Source organism: Rana temporaria, chromosome 3 (genome assembly GCF_905171775.1).
Source record: "Rana temporaria chromosome 3, aRanTem1.1, whole genome shotgun sequence".
Classification (NCBI taxonomy): domain Eukaryota; kingdom Metazoa; phylum Chordata; class Amphibia; order Anura; family Ranidae; genus Rana; species Rana temporaria.
In genome coordinates, this window is record NC_053491.1 from 259415142 (window position 1) to 259433166 (window position 18025).

Here is an 18025-nt window from a genome sequence, read left to right on the forward strand (position 1 = left end):
TATCCTGCTGGGAGGGGCCATCAGAAGATGGGGACACTGTAGTCATAAAGGGATGGACATGGTCAGCAACAATACTCAGGTAGGCCGTGGTGTTTAAACGATGCTATATTGGCACTAAGGGTCCCAAACTGTGCCAAGGTAATATCCCCCACGCCGGTGAACCGGTGATACAAGGCAGGATGGATTAATGCGCCAAATTCTGACCCCACCATCTGAATGTCGCATATGAAATTGAGACTTATCAGACCAGGCAACATTTTTCCAATCTTTTATTGTCCAAATTTGGTGAGCCTGTGCAAATTGTAGCCTCAGTTTCCTGTTCTTAGCTGAGAGGAGTAGCACCTAGTGTGGTCTTCTGCTGCTGTAGCCCATCTGCTTCAAGGTCTGCCCATTTTCCTCTGACATCACCAAGGCATTTTCCTCCAAACAATACTGGATATTTTCTCTTTCCCACCATTCCCTGTAAACCGGAGAGATGTTGTGCATGAAAATCCCAGCAGATCAGCAGTTTAAAAAAAATATTTAGACCAGCCCATCTGGCACCAACAACCGTGTCACGTTCAAAGACACTTAAATTCCATTTTCTTCCCCATTCTGATGCTCAGTTTGAACTTCAACAATTCATCTTCACCACGTCTAGATGCCTATGCATTGAGTTGCTACCATGTGATTTCTTGATTAGCAATTTTTGTTACCAAGAAATTTAACAAGTGTACCTGATACAGTGGCCTCTGAGTATATCATATTTTATTGTAATCAAATTGCTGAGATTGACTAGGCGGGCCATAGGGCATATAACCTGGTTAATGACACTGCGTCTTCTCAGGCATAATCTGAAATACAGAATATATATCTGAACAGTGTATGTTGATATTTACTGCAGGAATGCCACATGGAGTACATAAGTCAAAGAGACCAAGTGGACACCAGCAAAGGAAAGCAAAGGAGGCAAAAATTAAATCGATAAAAACACTTGCTGGATCCATGCTTCAGTATGTGAAAAGACCAGAAGATGGGCAGGGTTCATCAAAAGACCCTGCTTGTCAGTCTCCACTTCATGAAGCTGATTCTTCTGATGCTTTTGCTAGCATGCATTCTGCAGAAGAGCAAGAAGTGGAAATGACAGAATCTGATGCAGAAGTGCAAGAAATGGAAATGGCAGAATCTGAAGCAGAAGAGAGTTCTGAGAGTGACTCTAGCCACAGTCATTATACTGGAAAGGAGATGAGTACTATTCAGGAGAAAGATTTCCAAATGTTATCTGATGTTTCTTTTTGGGAGATGCCAGTTCAAGATCATGTTCGGGTTGAAATAATCAAACAGGGAAGTGCTTCTTTCCAGAACAAGGAGGGCCCTTTCAGTGTTGCAAAAAGGCAAGATGCAAAAGCTACAACAAAGGGACATGTGCGGCAACTTTCAAAAGAGTGGTTTTACAAGGTGATGCCAAATGGTGAAAAAATTCTGCGGTCATGGATGGTTTACTCACCTGTCATTGAGAATTTATATTGTTTTTGCTGCCGACTGTTTGCCATTTGTACTCTAGATACAACATCCAAATTTGTATCTGGGTTTCAGAAATGGTGGAAGCTAAGCCCGAAAGTACATAACCATGAGACATCCGAAGAACACCTAAACTGCCTTGAAAAATGGAAAACCTTGGCAGCAGGACTTAGGCTGCACCAAACCATTGATGCTGGAGTTATTACTGTGATGGAGATTGAGAAGAAAAAGTGGCGGGATATCTTACACAGATTGCTTGACATCACACTGTTTCTTGCCAAGCAGAACCTAGCATTCCGTAGCCACAAGGAAGATGAGTGCTCATTCAATAAAGGGAACTTTCTTGAGATGGTTGAAATGCTTTCCAAATATGATTCAGTACTGAAAGAACACCTAATTAGATTGAAGCGGAGCACCAGTAAACTTAAAGTATCGGTCTCATATCTTTCTCCACAAACTCAGAATGAGTTTATAAGAGTCCTGGCAAATCACATGAAGGAGAAGATTGTCATGGACATAAAGTCTGCAAAGTACTTTGGAATCATGTTTGACAGCACACCTGACATATCACATACTGACCAGATGTCCGAAGTGATCAGATACGTGAACATCAAGAATAGGAAAGTGGAAGTAAAAGAAGCTTTTCTAGGATTTTTCCCTTTAAAGGGGAAAAAAGCTTCTGATCTCAGTTTGGATATCCTTAAAAAATTAGAGAGTGATGGACTGGACATAATGATGTGTCGTGCTCAGGGTTATGATAACGCTGCTACTATGGCTGGAATTCATGGAGGTGTACAATCCATAATTAGGGAAAAAAACAAGAAAGCTATTTTTAATGGCTGTGTAGACCATTCACTTAACTTGTGCGGTCAGCACTCTTTTGCTGAGAATGCTTCATGTGTGACATTTTTTGGAACACTTCAGTCAATGTTTTCTTTTTTTGCTGCTTCCACCCATCGATGGGATGTGTTAATTCACCATACTGGAGTGTCAGTGAAAAGATTATCAACAACACGCTGGAGTGCTCATCATGCTGCAGTTAAGCCAGTCAAAGAAAAGTTTGATTTGTTTGTGTCTGCGATCGAAGCACTTTGTGATACTTGTGAAAATTTGGACACAAGAGGAGCAGCAGAATGTCTACTGCCTGCTGTCTGTGATTTTACATTTTTGTGCTACCTATACTTCTGGGGTCATGTACTTCAAGAAGTTGATGTTACACAACAGTACCTGCAGACCAAAGGCTTAAGTCTGGACAAGGTGGTGACAAAGCTAGAGTCACTAAGAATTTTTCTGTTTGAAGAGCGCAGTCACCTAGTGGAACATGCAATTGAACAGGCACATTTAAAATGTAAAGATCATGGAATTTCTGTAGAGAGAAGAGCCAGGTTTAAGAAGAGGATGGCAGGGGAACAGGCACGTGATGCTGGAGGCATAAGTCTACAAGACGAGAACAAGAGGGCAATGCTTGAGTGCATTGATCGCTTCCATTCTGAACTCCAGATCAGATTAAGAGCCATCATGGAAGTTGCAGCCATGTTTGAGGCTGTTCAAGCAAAGAGTCTCATACTTGAAACTGAAGAAAAATTAAAGGTGTCCATTCCAAAACTGACCACTTTTTATGACGAAATATCTGAGAGTGAGCTGTTATCAGAAATACCCAGACTGAGGAGACATCTCAAAGCAGCCAAGATCAACCTAGAAGAAGTCAAAGATTGGTCAGCTTTACAAGTTTTGACCTTCATAGCAGAATGGGACTTTACTGAATCTCTTCCAACCCTTTCACTATGTCTAAAAATATTTCTGACAATCTGTGTGTCTGTGGCTTCGTGTGAGAGGAGCTTTTCAAAGTTGAAGCTGATAAAGAACTATTTGCGTTCAACGATGGGACAGGCAAGGCTTTCTGATCTTGCAATGTTATCAGTTGAAAGTGAACTAGCGAAATGTATAGATTTTGATGAAGTCGTTCACAATTTTGCAGCTGTCAAAGCTAGAAAAGCAAAGTTTTGATTTACGTTAACTAAATGCTTTCATATTTGTTTCTGTTTATTTTTGTGTTATTTATTTATTATTTCAGTAAAGTTTAACGTTAAAATAAATACAGTTCTTTAACAGTTTAAGCTTTGAATTCTATTATTTTTATATGATTTTGTTATTCAAAATTTGCTAGTTGATTGATAGTTATTAACGGCACTACTGTTGCCAATATATGCAGTGTTATTAGGGGGGAAAAAAATTATTGGGGGGGGGGTGACACCATGTTATACCGCACCAGGTGACACCAACCCTAGTGACGCCACTGCCGGACCCCCTGCACAAACGTGCAAACCAAAGAGTGCGCTGCCAAGGGACGCTGAAAATAAACAGCCAGAGCAGAAATCTGACTCTTGATCGTGCTCAAGGCAAGAGCCTGGTCCACTCCCCGTGGTAGGAACAGCAGGATCCGGGACACCACGTAAGTACGGGGGTGCCACTTCATCTCCTCACACATAGAGATGTATGCTTTCCATGTACGATGGTAAATTTTTCGAGAAGTGGACTTCCGTGCACGCAGCATGGTAGAGATTACCGGGCCCGACAGGCCCCGGTCCTTCAGTACCTGGTTCTCAACAGCCACGCCGTTAAAGCCAGTGACCGTAAAACAGGATGGAAGATCGGGCCCTGAGACAGGAGATCTTCCCTCAGAGGCAGACGCCAGGGGGCGTCTGCCACCAGACGTACCAGGTCCGCGTACCAAGAGCGACGCGGCCAATCTGGGGCGATCAGGATCGTTGGAATCCCTTCGGCTTCCACCATGCGCAGCAGGCGGGGTAGGAGCCTTAGAGGAGGGAAGGCGTAAATCAGGTGATATTGACCCTAGGGAGCCACCAACGCGTCTGACGCGTCTGCCCACGGGTCCCTTGACCTGGCCACAAACCGTGGTACCTTCCGATTGAGACGGAACGCCAGAAGGTCCACGTCTGGAGTGCCCCATTTTTGGCACAGGATCTGAAACACCTCCGGGTGGAGAGACAACTCCCCTTGATCCAGAGTCGTGCGACTTAGGAAGTTTGCTTGCCAATTCAGAACTCCCGGAATGTATACCGCCGACAGGGCCGGAATGGACCTTTCGGCCCACTGAAGTATGTGAGCGACCTCCGTCGCCGCGGCCGAGCTCCTTGTGCCGCCCTGATGATTGACGTACGCCACGGCCGTGGCGTTGTCGGACTGGATCCTGACAGGACGGCCCTGCAGCTCCAGGGACCACCTGACAAGGCACAGCTTGATTGCTCGGAGCTCCAGGATATTGATCGGCAGGCGGGACTCCTCCCGAGTCCAGCGCCCCTGGGCTGACTGGGTGCCCCAGACGCCCCCCCAGCCGAAGAGGCTGGCGTCCGTCGTGACCACTGTCCAGCGGCACGGAAGAAAAGACTTCCCGGAGCGAAGCACCGGAGACGCCAGCCACCATGCCAGGGAAGACTTGGCCAGATGGCTCAACCGAATCTGGCGATCCAGAGAAGATGGGACCCTGTCCCATCGAGACAGAATCTCCTTCTGTAGTACCCTGGTGTGGAATTGGGCATACGGAACCGCCTCGAAGGAGGCCACCATCAGACCCAGAACCCGCATGCAGAAGCAAAGAGATGACCACTTCTGGGTCGACAACTGTCTCACTGCAGATTGCAGGGTCCGCAGTTTTTCCGATGGGAGGAACACTTTTGCCTCCCCCGAATCCAAAACCAGCCCCAGGTGTTCCAGCCTCTGGGACGGAACCAACACTGATTTTTTGAGATTCAGAAGCCAGCCGAACTCCTGCAGAGTCCGACAAGTGATGGACACGTCCTCCTCTAACTCTGAGCCTGAAGAAGCTCTCAGGAGAAGGTCGTCCAGGTATCCCACGATAGCGATCCCTCGCTGCCTTAGCAAGGTCAGGATCGGGGCGAGCACCTTGGTGAACACCCGTGATGCCGACGCCAGCCCGAACGGGAGGGCCACGAATTGATAGTGGTCCTCCCCGATCGCAAAGCGCAGATACCTTTGGTGGCTTGTGCAAATGGGAACATGCAGGTATGCGTCCATGATGTCCAAGGACGTAATGAAATCCCCCTGGTGGAGGGCCGCTATGATAGAACGGACCGACTCCATCCTGAATCGCTGCACCTTGACAAAGGAGTTGAGGGCCTTTAGGTCCAGGACAGGGCGAACCCCTCCCTTCTTGGGGACCACGAATAGATTGGAGTAGAACCCCCGAAACCGCTCCAGCGAGGGGACCGGCACAACCACCCCCCTGTCCAGAAGATCTTGGACAGCCCCGGACAGGGCTAGCCGATGATCCGGAGGAAGCTGGAGGTTGGATGGAAAAAATCTGTGTGGGGGACAAGAAAGGAACTCTATCTTGTACCCCGAGGCGACCACCTCGCAAACCCAACGGTCAGACAGAAGAGAATTCCACCGATCCGCAAAGTCATGAAGCCGTCCCCCCACCCGAGACCCGGGCGGGGGCAGACCTTCATGCGGAAGCAGGCTTGTCCGCAGGCTTGTTTGGTTTGTTGAACCAGGGGCGCTTACGCCCGGCAGCAGGGGCTTTTGCACCTTGCGGATCTTTTCCAGCCGCGCTGGGCGCACGGAAAAACGCTTAGGGGTAGTAAAAGTAGGACCTTGCTTGCGGCGAGGTTCCTTACCCTTCCCCGACTGAGGGAGCAAGGTGCTCTTACCTCCAGTGGCATCCTTAATGTCATCCAGGGATGCCCCAAAAAGCCGTCCGCCCTTAAAGGGCAAATCTACCAAGGCCTTTTTTGAGGACTGGTCAGCCGACCAGCACTTCAGCCATATAAGGCGGCGCAGAACCACTGCGTAGACAGAAGCCCTGGAAAGCAAAGGAATCAAATCCATAGCCGCCTCGCAGAGAAACTTCTGACCCTGAATCAACTGTTCAGCCAGGTCCCTAGAGGACTCGGAAGCCCCCTGGACCTCCAGCACCTGCAGCAGGAGCTTCGCCCTTTCAGTCAGCGTCTGAGCTACCAGGGCTCCGGCCAGAGCCGGCCTTACCGCCGAACCCACCACCGAGAACAGGGAGCGGGCCACGGCCTCCACTCTCCTATCAGCGGGGTCCTTGAAAGCAGGAGCCCCCTCCACAGGCAACGTAGTAGCCTTACTCAGTCTGGACACAGGAGGGTCCACCGACGGAGGAGTGACCCACTTTTTTAAAAAGTCCTCCTCCAGGGGGTAACGGGTAGCAAAGCTTTTAGGAACCGTAAAAACCTTTTGCGGTGTATCCCATTCCTTATACAACATATTGTCTAAATAAGGAACACAGGGGAATACCTTAGCGGTACACGGTGGTTTGCGGAATCCAAAAGGGACTGACACCGCTGGTGTCTCCGCCACATCCTCTAAATGAAGAGTCTCACGCACCGCAGTAATAAGAGCTCCAACAAATTCCTTGTCAGCAGACTCCGCAGCAGAGTCATCCTCGCTGTCCATGTGGGTTAAGCCCGCATCCTCTGACACGACAGAACCAGAAGCAGCAACAGCGTTATCAGATTCTGCGTCAGAGATATCCCCAGAAACAGCCTCCGGGGGGGGCGCTTTTTACCCCCCAACCGAGCACTGGCAGCTTCAAACCTGGTGAGAAAAGACTCCAGGACAGCCGACACCGACTCAACAGATGTGGCAGGGGAAGGGGCGCTAAGGGTTAATTCAGGCATTGTAAGGAATGAGGGGCCTGATTCAGGCTCCATATTGCAGCTGCCGTGTCACCCCTACTGCCAAGGGCAGGAAAAAGGTCCCCCACAGGTCACCTCCTGGCCGCTAGAGCACAGTATGGGGCCCCCTGAGACTCACCACCCCCCCTGGTACAGCGCGGTCTGTGAAGGCAAGTGTGTGCTGAGGAGAAGCTGCAGCGCTGCGTCTGTCCCCTCAGAAGATTCGCGGTCTTTTTTCCCCGCTGAAACGGCCACTAGAGGCCGAACTAGTGCTGAAAACGGCGCCGGCCACAAGAAAATGGCCGCCGAATAATACAAGCGCGGCTCCGGAAAAATGGCCACCATGGCGCAGTTTTTAAAAAGACAGTGTACCCAAAAAAGACAGTATACCAAAACAGCACATAGCACACACAAAAAAGCCCAGAATGTCCACCACAGTCCCCTGCAGCGACACAGAACAGCCCCAGCCATACCACGAGTGAAAAAAAAAAAATGAGCCCCAGAGAAAAAAAAACCCTGCACAGCCTTCACCCAAAGGGGGAAGGAGGGAGAGGAATAAGGGAGAGAGGAAAGCAGGGAAAAACCCTCAGTCGACCTCCCAAGGGAAAACATTCCAGCCAGACCACTTACCTGAGTAAGGGGCCACTACTTACCTGTCCTGCGACTACCCGGCTGGAGGTATCCCAGACAGAACCAACGTCCGCGAACGGCATGGTTGTCAGCCAGACACACTGTGACAAGGCCATAGAGACCGGTCATATGTGTGCCCTAGAACCGAAGTTCCCCGGCCGCCCCTGGAGCAACGGGGCCTGTCGTGGACGTCCCAAAGCGGAGCTGAGGGCCGGCACGCGCTCGAAGGCCCGAACCTGGGGGACTACAAGGGTCGAGGACCCAGCCTGTCACCCAGTCGGCTGTTGATAGAAGAATCGCAGGATTCAAAAAAATAAATAAATAAAAAAGCGAGGAAAAAACTTGCAAGATGCAAGAAAAAAAAATTTGCAAGAAAAAACTCCAGAGTCCAGGACTCCAGAGAGAGCCTGACTCTCCTGACGGTTAGGCAGAAACAAACTGAAGCTGCTGGAGCAGGGTGTGGGTTATGCCTGGGGGAGCCACGCCCCCTGGGAGGATCGGCATGAAGGAAAGTTAACACCTTAAGTGCTGTAGAATTCTGCCTAAATCTCCTGGTAGGAAGAAGCATAACCCTAAGGTCAATGAAGGCTGTGTCTGTCTATGAACGAAAGAGAAAAAAACTATTTCTAGCACAATCAAGTATTTTATAAGCAAAAGATCGGCATAGCAACCAGCACTAAATTTGTGGCGAGCGTCATGAATGTATTCTTGGCACAGCGGGTGGAAGAGTCCATTGATCGAAACAGGGCACCAGAATGAATTTTTTACAAAATATTCATAGATGATGTGGTCATCATATGGAAGAGGATTGAAAATGCACTACAGATGTTCCTCCAAGACCTCAATATGAAGCCGCTTATTGGGCGTTTATGAACACAGAAGAATTCACTATTTTCTATGACTGGACGTTTAAGAAAATAGGATTTTTTAAACAACTTACCTGTAAAATTATTTTCTTGGAGTACATCATGGGACACAGAGCTCTGTTAATTACTTAGTGGGTTATATGTCACCATCAGGTGATTGGACATTGGCACACCCTAATTGCAAAGACGTCCCCCTCTATATAGCCCCTCCCATATGGAGAGTACCTCAGTTTTTGTAGCAAAGCAATAAGTGATCCAATATCTATATATCCCAAATAAGAGGGGACGGGAGCTTTGTGTCCCGTGATGTACTTCAAGAAAAGGATTTTACAGGTAAGCTGTTTAAAAAATACTATTTTCGTTTTCGTACATCATGGGACACAGAGCTCTGTTAATTACTTAGTGGGATGTTCCAGATCAATGCTTAACTTGAGGGGAGGGAGACACAGATCAAAAAGCCGACCGCCATCGGACGTGAGGATCTATACTGCTGCCTGCCACACACTGCGCCCGAAGGCGGTATCCTCATGCCCTCTTACATCCACTTGATACATTTTTGTGAATGTATGGACTGAAGAGCAGGTTGCAGCCTTGCAGATCTGAGCCATGGAGGCCTGGTGATGCACTGCCCACGAAGCACTTACTGCTCTGGTCGAGTGTGCTTTCACATGAAAAGGAGGAATTTTCTTCTTCAAACCATAGACCTGAACAATAGCTTGCCAAATCCACTTAGAGATAGTAGATTTCAACGCTGCCTGCCCCTTTCTGGGACCTTCTGGCAGCACAAACAAAACATCAGTTTTCCATATCTGAGCCGTTCAAATAGATTTTGACTGCTCTTACTACATCCAGAGAGTGCAAAAATCTTTCTTCCGCAGAATGCGGCTCTAGACAAAAAGGATGATAGGACCACATCTTGGTTCAGGTGAAATCCTGAAACCACCTTAGGCAAAAAAAGTTGGATGGGGATGCAACACAACCCTTTCTTTGTTAATAGTTAAATAAGGCTCTTTACAAGAAAAAGCTGCTAATTCCGATACCCTTCTAGCAGAAGATATAGCAACCAGAAAGACCAATTTCCTTGTCAACAGGACTAAAGGAATATGGTGCATTGGTTCAAAAGGCTGTTTCTGTAAAACAGACAAGACTAAATTCAAATCCCATGGACACAAGGGACACTTAACTGGCGGATTTAAACTCAACACCCCTCGAATAAAAGCCCAGACCAGGGAAAGAGATGCAAGCGGCCATTGAAAAAATATTGATAAGGCCGAGATCTGACTCTTGATGGTGCTCAAGGCCAGCTTCATTTCTACCTCCAGTTGTTGAAAGGCAAGAACTCTACCATATTTAAGAATGCCAAACCCTGCATTCACACCAGGAAACATATGCCTTTCAGATTCTGTAATAGATGAGCCTGGATATCGGCTTCCTAGCATTAACCAGAGTGGAGAGAACAGGATCCGAGAGTCCCGACCCTTAAAGATGTAGGTCTTAACAGTTAAACCGTCAAATTTAGACTTTGTAAGGAAGAATGGAATACTGGTCCCTGCGAGAGCAGGTTTGGGCGTAGTGGAAGAAGCCATGGCTTTCCTACCAGCATCTTTACTATCATCGTATACCAGGATCTTCTGGGCCAAGCTGGGGCCACCAGAATTACCGGCTTCTTTTTCTTTCTAGACCCTTCAATGAAGTCGCGGTAGGAGCAGAACCAGAGAAAATGCATAGATCAGAGAAAACTCCTTAGGTGCTGCAAAGATGATTTTTCTAGGTTGAGGACCCAGCCTAGGCGCTCTAGGTATTTCACAGTTTTGAGCACACTGTGGTTTAATCGTGCAATCGACTGTTCTACCAGTAGTAAATTGTCTAGATATGCCATTACTGCTATGCCCTGAGCCCTTAGATTTTCTAGGAGCGGGGCTAGAACCTTGGTGAATTTCCGAGGTGAAGTAGCTAGACCAAAGGGTAGAGCCACAAATTGGAAGTGGCATTGTTCTACCGCAAACCTTAGGAACCTTTGTTGAGCGGGAAAAATTGTCACGTGTAGATATATATGCATCTTTGATGTCAATTGACGCTCGGATTGACTCAATGCGAAAAGAGCGAATGTTCAGAAATTGATTCAGATCTTTTCGATCTAGAATGGGTCTGACATCTCTGTTTGGTTTTGGAACCATAAAGAGACTTGAATAAAACCCAGAGCCTTGCTTCTCTGCGGCAACCTCTATGATTACCCCTTGGGATAACAAGTGATCCAATGCTAGGAACAAGGGCCTTCTTTTTACTGGATCCTTGGGAATGCTTGACCTTAGGAAACGGGATGGCGGGAGCCCCCGAAATTCCAGTCTGTAACCCAGAGATACTGTGGAGATTACCCACTTGTCCTGAATCTCTTCCTGCCAAGCTCTTGAAAATCGCAGAAGTCTCCCCACCACTCGGCCGAGAGGGGATGCCTCTTCATAAGGAGGCTTTGGGGTTCTGCCTTGCAGAACTTTGACCAAGATTTTTTTTGTCCCTGGGCTTTTCCTCTTGCACTTGGCTGGAGAGGCCATCGCCACTGCCCGAAGACTGTAGCCCCTGGGACTGGGGTAATAGAACGTTTAAAAGAGGGACGTTTACTCTTTTTCTTAACTGGCAACAAAGTAGTCTTGCCACTAGAAATCTTTCGTATGTATTTATCCCGGTCATCCCCAAATAAACGTTCCCCCTGAAATGGGAATCCAGCCAAAAGCTTTTTACACGGAGCTTCAGCAAAAGCTTTATCCAACGAATCCTGAGCATGTGTACCAGCAGGAGAGTAAAGCCCTGTACACACGATCGGTTTGTCTGATGAAAACAGACCGATGGACCGTTTTCATCGGACAAACCGATCGGGTGTGGGCCCCATCAGTTTGCTTTCCATCGGTGAAAAAAAATAGAACATGTTTTAAAATTTTTCTATGGATAAAAAAAATGATAGAAAAAAACAATCGTCTGTGTGAAAGTCCATCGGTCAAAAATCCACGCATGCTCAGAATCAAGTCGATGCATGCTCGAAAGCATTGAACTTCATTTTTCTCAGCACATCATAGTGTTTTACGTCACCGCGTTTGGACACGGTCGGATTTTTGACTGATGATGTGTAGGCAAGACTGATGAAAGTCAGCTTCATCGGGTATCCGACGAAAAAATCCATCGGATTTGATTCCATCAGATATCCGATAGTGTGTACAGGGTTTAAGGCGGGATGCTTGCTGAATGGAATCATTAATAGCATCCACCACAAAACACAAGGCCTTAGGTAGGTCTGTCCAATATCTGGCCTTTTCAGCAGAGAGGATTTTAATCACCTTCATCTGATCCTTTAAGAACTGACACATGCCATTTGCTGCTACTGCAGGTTGGGCAACAGCGCCATCCATAATAAAGAAGGATTTAAATAAAGACTCCATCTTTTTCTCAGTTGGATCTCTAAATACCTGAGCATTGTCCACAGGACAGGTCAGACTTTTATTCACAGAAGAAATAGCTGTGTCTATTGCTGGCAAACTCCATTTCTTGGGGAATTTCTCCTTCATTGGATAAAGAAGGGAAAACTTATTGGGAGGAGATAACAGCTCATCTGGGTGATCCCAGTCAGCACACATAAGCTTTTTCAGTAATGGATGGACCAGGAAGGTATAGGCAGCTTGCGGGGACTTTAAAGACCCCAAGGAGGGAACAGGGGACTCAGCTGACTCAGTGGAGGGCAGCTTGTACGCATCACGCACAACCTCTGTATAGTATTGCACCTGCATCTTGAGAGTCTGAGAGGTAGAAAAGATCTTTCCTTATCCCCCGAATTCATCCGACTGCCCCTGATCCTTGTCCCCAGATTCATCAACCTCATCATTATTATCATCAGATTGTTGATTGTCTGACAGGGACCCCAGAGCAGAGGAAGGGGACCTACCCCGCTTTCTGCTCTTCTGTGATGATGCTGAAAATAAAGCAGCTAATCTCCCCTTCAAACCAACCAAAGCTGCTGCTGGAGCGTCTTCCATGACATATGCAGGGGCTGCCATGTTGGAAGAGGCTGCAATGCTTGACAGGGGCAATGGCTCATTCTGTGCGGCTGCCCCAGGTCTCTCAGGGGAGGCTGGTATCATGCAGGCATGTCTAGAACTCCCAGATTCAGATGGCGATAGTTTAGTGCCCCTTTTTCCTACCCCTGAACCCCTTCTATGGGAGACATATCCCTAAGCCCAAAAGCAGAGGTACTAAAACAGTTGCATCAACTGCTGAGCTTAGTCTGGCAATAAGCAAATGCCTGCTAATCTGCACAGCCTAATGCTGAGTAGGTGTCTTAGTATGCCTGAATCCAATCCACAAGATGCTTAGGTGCCCCAACAAGCTTCTGTGTCCCTTTGCTTACAGAGCTCTTGGCGCCTGGGGTTTAAAAGACAAAACACCCACCCTGCGCTGTAGACCGCAATGCATGTTGCACGTGCACGCCGATGGCAACCACACCCCCCTCCCACCGCTCCAGCCATAGAGAAAGCGCGTAGGGACACTGGCGAGCGTGGAAGAGGGGAGGAGCACATCTGGAGGGGTCACCTTGGGACCCTAGACTACGCAGGACCCCCCTTTCAACTTTCGTGGCAGGGCCTGAAGCGGAAGAGGTGAGCAGATCAAAAGGACCGGCTGTACTGAGCTTTTCTTCTGGAGAGCATGCAAGTAAACTCCCAAGTATGTCTCTTTACTCCTTCTAGTGGCAGAAAACAGGTAAGACATGCAACTACTCACAGAGAACCCCTGAAATTTCTCAGGGTTGTCTTCACTTACCTTATCCCCGCCGCTGGATACTGCTGAAGACCAGACAGATCCAACCTTAACCCATCACGGCGAGTTGTGTTGTGCCAACCTTCAGGGTTCTGGATTCCTACTTAAAGGAAGCCTCTTCCCTGGACCTGTAGAGCACTCTGCCAGAAAAACTTTGGGCATTTATAATACGTGCCCAAAGTGCTGGATCCCAGAGTCCAGTCCTACAAAAGAGACATTACAGGCAAAACCTCACTCTTCCACGAGGCCTGGGTACCATCTACTTTGGCGTTTTTTTGGCCCTCTTGGATGGATCAGGTTGTGTAGCTCTTTAACCCCCGCAGGGGTCCTCAGCAGAGCGTCTTCTTAGCACATTCTTAACTGTGACCAACACCTTAGACACTGTCGAAAAAAACTGAGGTACTCTCCATATGGGAGGGGTTATATAGAGGGGGACTTCTCTTGTAATTAGGGTGTGCCAGTGTCCAATCACCTGATGGTGAAATATAACCCACTAAGTAACAGAGCTCTGTGTCCCATTATGTACGAAAAAGAAGAGACTGATGGTTATAAACTGCAATATTGATTTATTTATTATGTTATTATGTATATACTGTACAGTGAGGTGTTATTGCAAGCATTCATATATACTACTCATTTGTATATACACTGAGAATTATTCACCTTTCACCATTTTTATGTGCTATACTTTGCTTGTACATTTTTGAGATGTAGAGAAGAGAATGCATATCAAGAGACAGGAGTGTAGACCGTTTTAGAGAGGTGCACATGGCAAGGCTTAGAGACAATGGGGCAGATTCATGTAGCACTTACGCCGGTGTATCTCGAGATGCGCGGCGTAAGTGCAAATTTGCGCCGTCGGATCTCAGCGCCGTACCCAGAGAACCAGATTACGCCTCAAAATAGACTTCTTCGTCTCGGTGTAACATTTCAACGCCGGTGCGGCGTTGGCGCATATTTACGCTGGTCGGATCTAGCGCAGCCATGGTTTTTGTGTTTTAAATATGCAAATGAGGGAGTTGGGCCGATTCACCAAATTACGAATAACCGGCGCAGGCTACTCCCGGTGCGCGTAACTGGAAATTCCGGCGCCAAGTTACCCCTCATAAAGCAGGGGTAACTTTGCACCAGACTTGCACAGGTCAGCTGGAGAGCAGCTAAAGCAGCACCGCTACAGACGACCTGAGCAACCACACTTGCTGGACAACACATCTGTGTGCCAACATGCCAGGGGCAGCCGTGGTCATAGCACTACTGCGTCGACGGGCACGTAGGAGGGTACGGGAGAGGATATTCCGCACGCGCATTGACGTCTTTGCCATGGGGGAATCGGAAGTGTATCGCACCCACAGATTTAGCCGTGAAGCCATCATGGAAATCACCAGAACCCTGCAGGATGACATCACCAGCAAGACACACCGCACACATGCAGTGCAGCCTCTGATCAAGGTATTAGCAACACTGCATTTCCTGGCCACTGGATCTTTTCAAAGAACAGGTGGATTGTCGGCTGGGATGTCACAATCCACCATGAGCAGATGTGTGCACCAGGTTGTCCCCGCAATCCTGAGACGCATGTCCCACCACTTCATCAAACCCTCCCAGGAGGTCCAGCGGATGAAGACAATGACAGATTTCTACCAAATTGCCAGATTCCCACGCACTGTGGGGGCCCTTGATTGCACCCATGTGGCACTACAGCCCCCCTGTGACACAGAGCACATATACTGCAATAGGAAGCATTGGCACTCAATCAATGTACAGGTGATAGTCGATGCCCAAGGCCTCATATGGCACGTCCGTGCCAAACACCCAGGGTCCTGCCATGACAGCTTCATCTACCGACTATCAAAGCAAGATCCCAACAGAATTTGAACAGAACGTGTATGGGGACAGCTGGCTGGTTGGTGAGTGACATAGGTATCAGGTATGACTGTCCCCCCCCATGATGCAGACATCACGAGGGGCACATGCATGACAAACATCCTCCTGTCTTTTCCCTTCCAGGTGACTCTGCATATGCACTGGGACCCCATCTTATGACCCCATTCCGGAACCCCCAAACCCCAGGAGAAGATACAATGAAGCACACGCACGTACCCATGGAGTGGTGGAACGCACATTTGGCCTCCTGAAGTCCCGTTTCCGATGCCTGGATAAGTCTGGGGGTACCCTGTTGTATGCCCCCAACTTTGTGTGCCAGATCATCGGGGCATGTTGCATTCTGCACAACTTTGCCGTGAGAAGGGGCCTGGAGATTGACCTACGTGATGACCTGACCCCCCAACCACATAATCCCCCCCTGCCAGAGGCTACCCCGTCTGCTGAGGGAAGAGCAGTCAGGAGACGCCTCGTGGAACGCTTCTTTTCACGTTAAACACACACATTAATCATGGCACAATAAGAATGCACGCATGCACACCACTGTGGTCCCTAGCACATACACCCCACATCCACATTGAATTGGATTAGACCGAAGTACCCCCCATGGTACTAGGGAGCAGCAACGCCGCGCCAAGGCTCCAATTATGTTGCTGTACATTTATACACCTTTCACACGGGTCGTGGGGATCACTTCTCCCCAACGACTGCGGGTGACAAACCTTATGACAGGAGTGTCACCCCCCCCCCCCACATTCACACACCATTCACACTGAAGCCTGCACTACTCCCCGTGTGCAGGGATTTCAAAGCAAAAAACTCATAACCTGAGTAATAACTTAATCAAAAAACTCATAACCTGAGTAATAACGTAATAAAAAAACTCATAACCTGAGTAATAACTTAAGAAAAAAACTCATAACCTGAGTAATAACGTAGGAAAATAACTCATAACCTGAGGTTAAAATTAATAGGAAAAAAAATCAACGGCCCTGTCGTGGGCTCTTTCTTGTCCCTAGGCTCCTGGTGCGCAGTTGCCTGGGGCGAGCCGGGGCTGGGGGGGCTGGTGGAGCTGGGGGGGGTGGTGGAGCTGGGGGGGCTGGTGTTGGAACCTCCCCCAGTCTCTCCATAGCTGCCTGCCTGCCCTCCATTGCCACGGCTAGCCGGTGGAGGTATGTATTGGTTGCAGCCTGCATCCGCAGCCGGCGGGTGATATTGCTGCGCTGCTGGCGCTGTGTCAGCCTCCCCTCCTCTCTGACAGCGCCTGCCAGGCTCCGGACCTCAGAGACCAGATCAGATGTGGTGGCCTGCAGGTCCCCCAGACACGACAGAAGGGCTGCCCCGTTACCCACAACGTCCTGCAGGCTTTAGTTTATGAGCCGACTCTGGCCAGCCTGCTGCGTAACGGCCTCCTGCACTGCCACAGTGCAGGCAGCCTGGCTCTCTGCAGAGGACGCCAGGCTAGCTGCGACCCGTGTCAGATCCCCCGCAAGAGTCCCAATGTGGCGGGTCTGTCTGGTTTGGTCCCTTGCCAGATTGACCTCCAGCTCATCAGGGACACTTCCCTCGTTTTTTAAAAGCCTTCCTCGGGGCAGAGCAGCTTGAGGCCGGCTGGAGGGGCTGGTGTCCCGTGAGGGGCTGGCCCTGGAGGGGCTGGTGTCCCTAGATGGGAATCCCTGATAGGGATTGAGAGCCCTGAGGGGGAAACTCTCATGAGGGGGTAGGTTTGGGGAGGGGGAAGGAATGGGGGTCTCCACCAACAAAAAAATAGTCTCCTCCTCTACCACGACCTGCTCCTCCTCCATTTCCTCCAGCACAGAGGTAGGGGCAGTCTCCACCCTGGCTGTGGTGGGTCGGCCTGCAGCCGATGATGGCCCAGCTCCATCCTGCACATCTGGTTATGACACAAAACATTCAGATGTTGGTGGACCCACACACTTGACACTTGATCCCTCCCCCCCCCCCACACACACATGCAACACACCCGAAAGAAGATAAAACACACTTACCTGTCCTCAAGGGCTGTTCTCCAGAATCAAAGCCCTCCAGGCCCTCCACCAGCTCCCTAGACAGGAACCTGGCCACGACAAGGTCCTCCGGTGTCAGGGTGATCCTGCTGGCTGGTCCTCCACCTGTTCCACTTGCATGTTTTTTCTTGGCCACCAATTTCTCCTTCACCAGTCTATGCAGATCATTGATCTTCTTGCGGATATGCTTGGGCTCCCTCTCCGCCACCCCCAAAGCATTGACCTGGGTTGTGATTTCCGCAAAAATTTGTGCTTTGTCAGCCTTTCAAGTGTAGCCACTCTGTGGCCCATAGAGGCGGTCCCCATGTTGGGAGAGCCCGTCGATTATTACAGCCCTCTCCTCTGGGCTGAAATTGGCCATCCGCCCACCTGGGGAATCTTCAGCAGCCATAATTTCCCCAGCACACAATAGCAAACGACCTAGCAGGAAGAAAATATGCTTGGGTACATTTGCACCTGTAGGGCGGAAGTCTGGGCTGATTTATGGCCTGGGCGTAGGCAGTGGGCCGGCTTAGCTCAGGGGTCACGCCGGGGCGCAGTTCTGAGCATGTGCAGATTGGGGCATTTACCCCATGGAGGTCACTGCGCATGCGCGGTGTAAGATGCGCCCCGGCGTGACCCCTGCACCACGGTCAGCGCT

The 18025-nt window shown here is 49.1% G+C and overlaps 1 protein-coding gene across 1 annotated transcript; it reads left to right on the forward strand.

Moving 5' to 3' along the window:
- Positions 1–885: 885 nt before the first annotated feature.
- Positions 886–3507, forward strand: LOC120930442 (zinc finger MYM-type protein 1-like). The gene has a single exon (XM_040341626.1). It carries the CDS (start codon positions 886–888, stop codon positions 3505–3507), a length of 2622 nt encoding a protein of 873 aa, XP_040197560.1.
- Positions 3508–18025: the final 14518 nt, after the last annotated feature.

Bases quoted from the DNA above. Each gene is read 5' to 3' on its own strand.
- LOC120930442 (XM_040341626.1), top strand. From the start codon at position 886: ATGCCACATGGAGTACATAAGTCAAAGAGACCAAGTGGACACCAGCAA.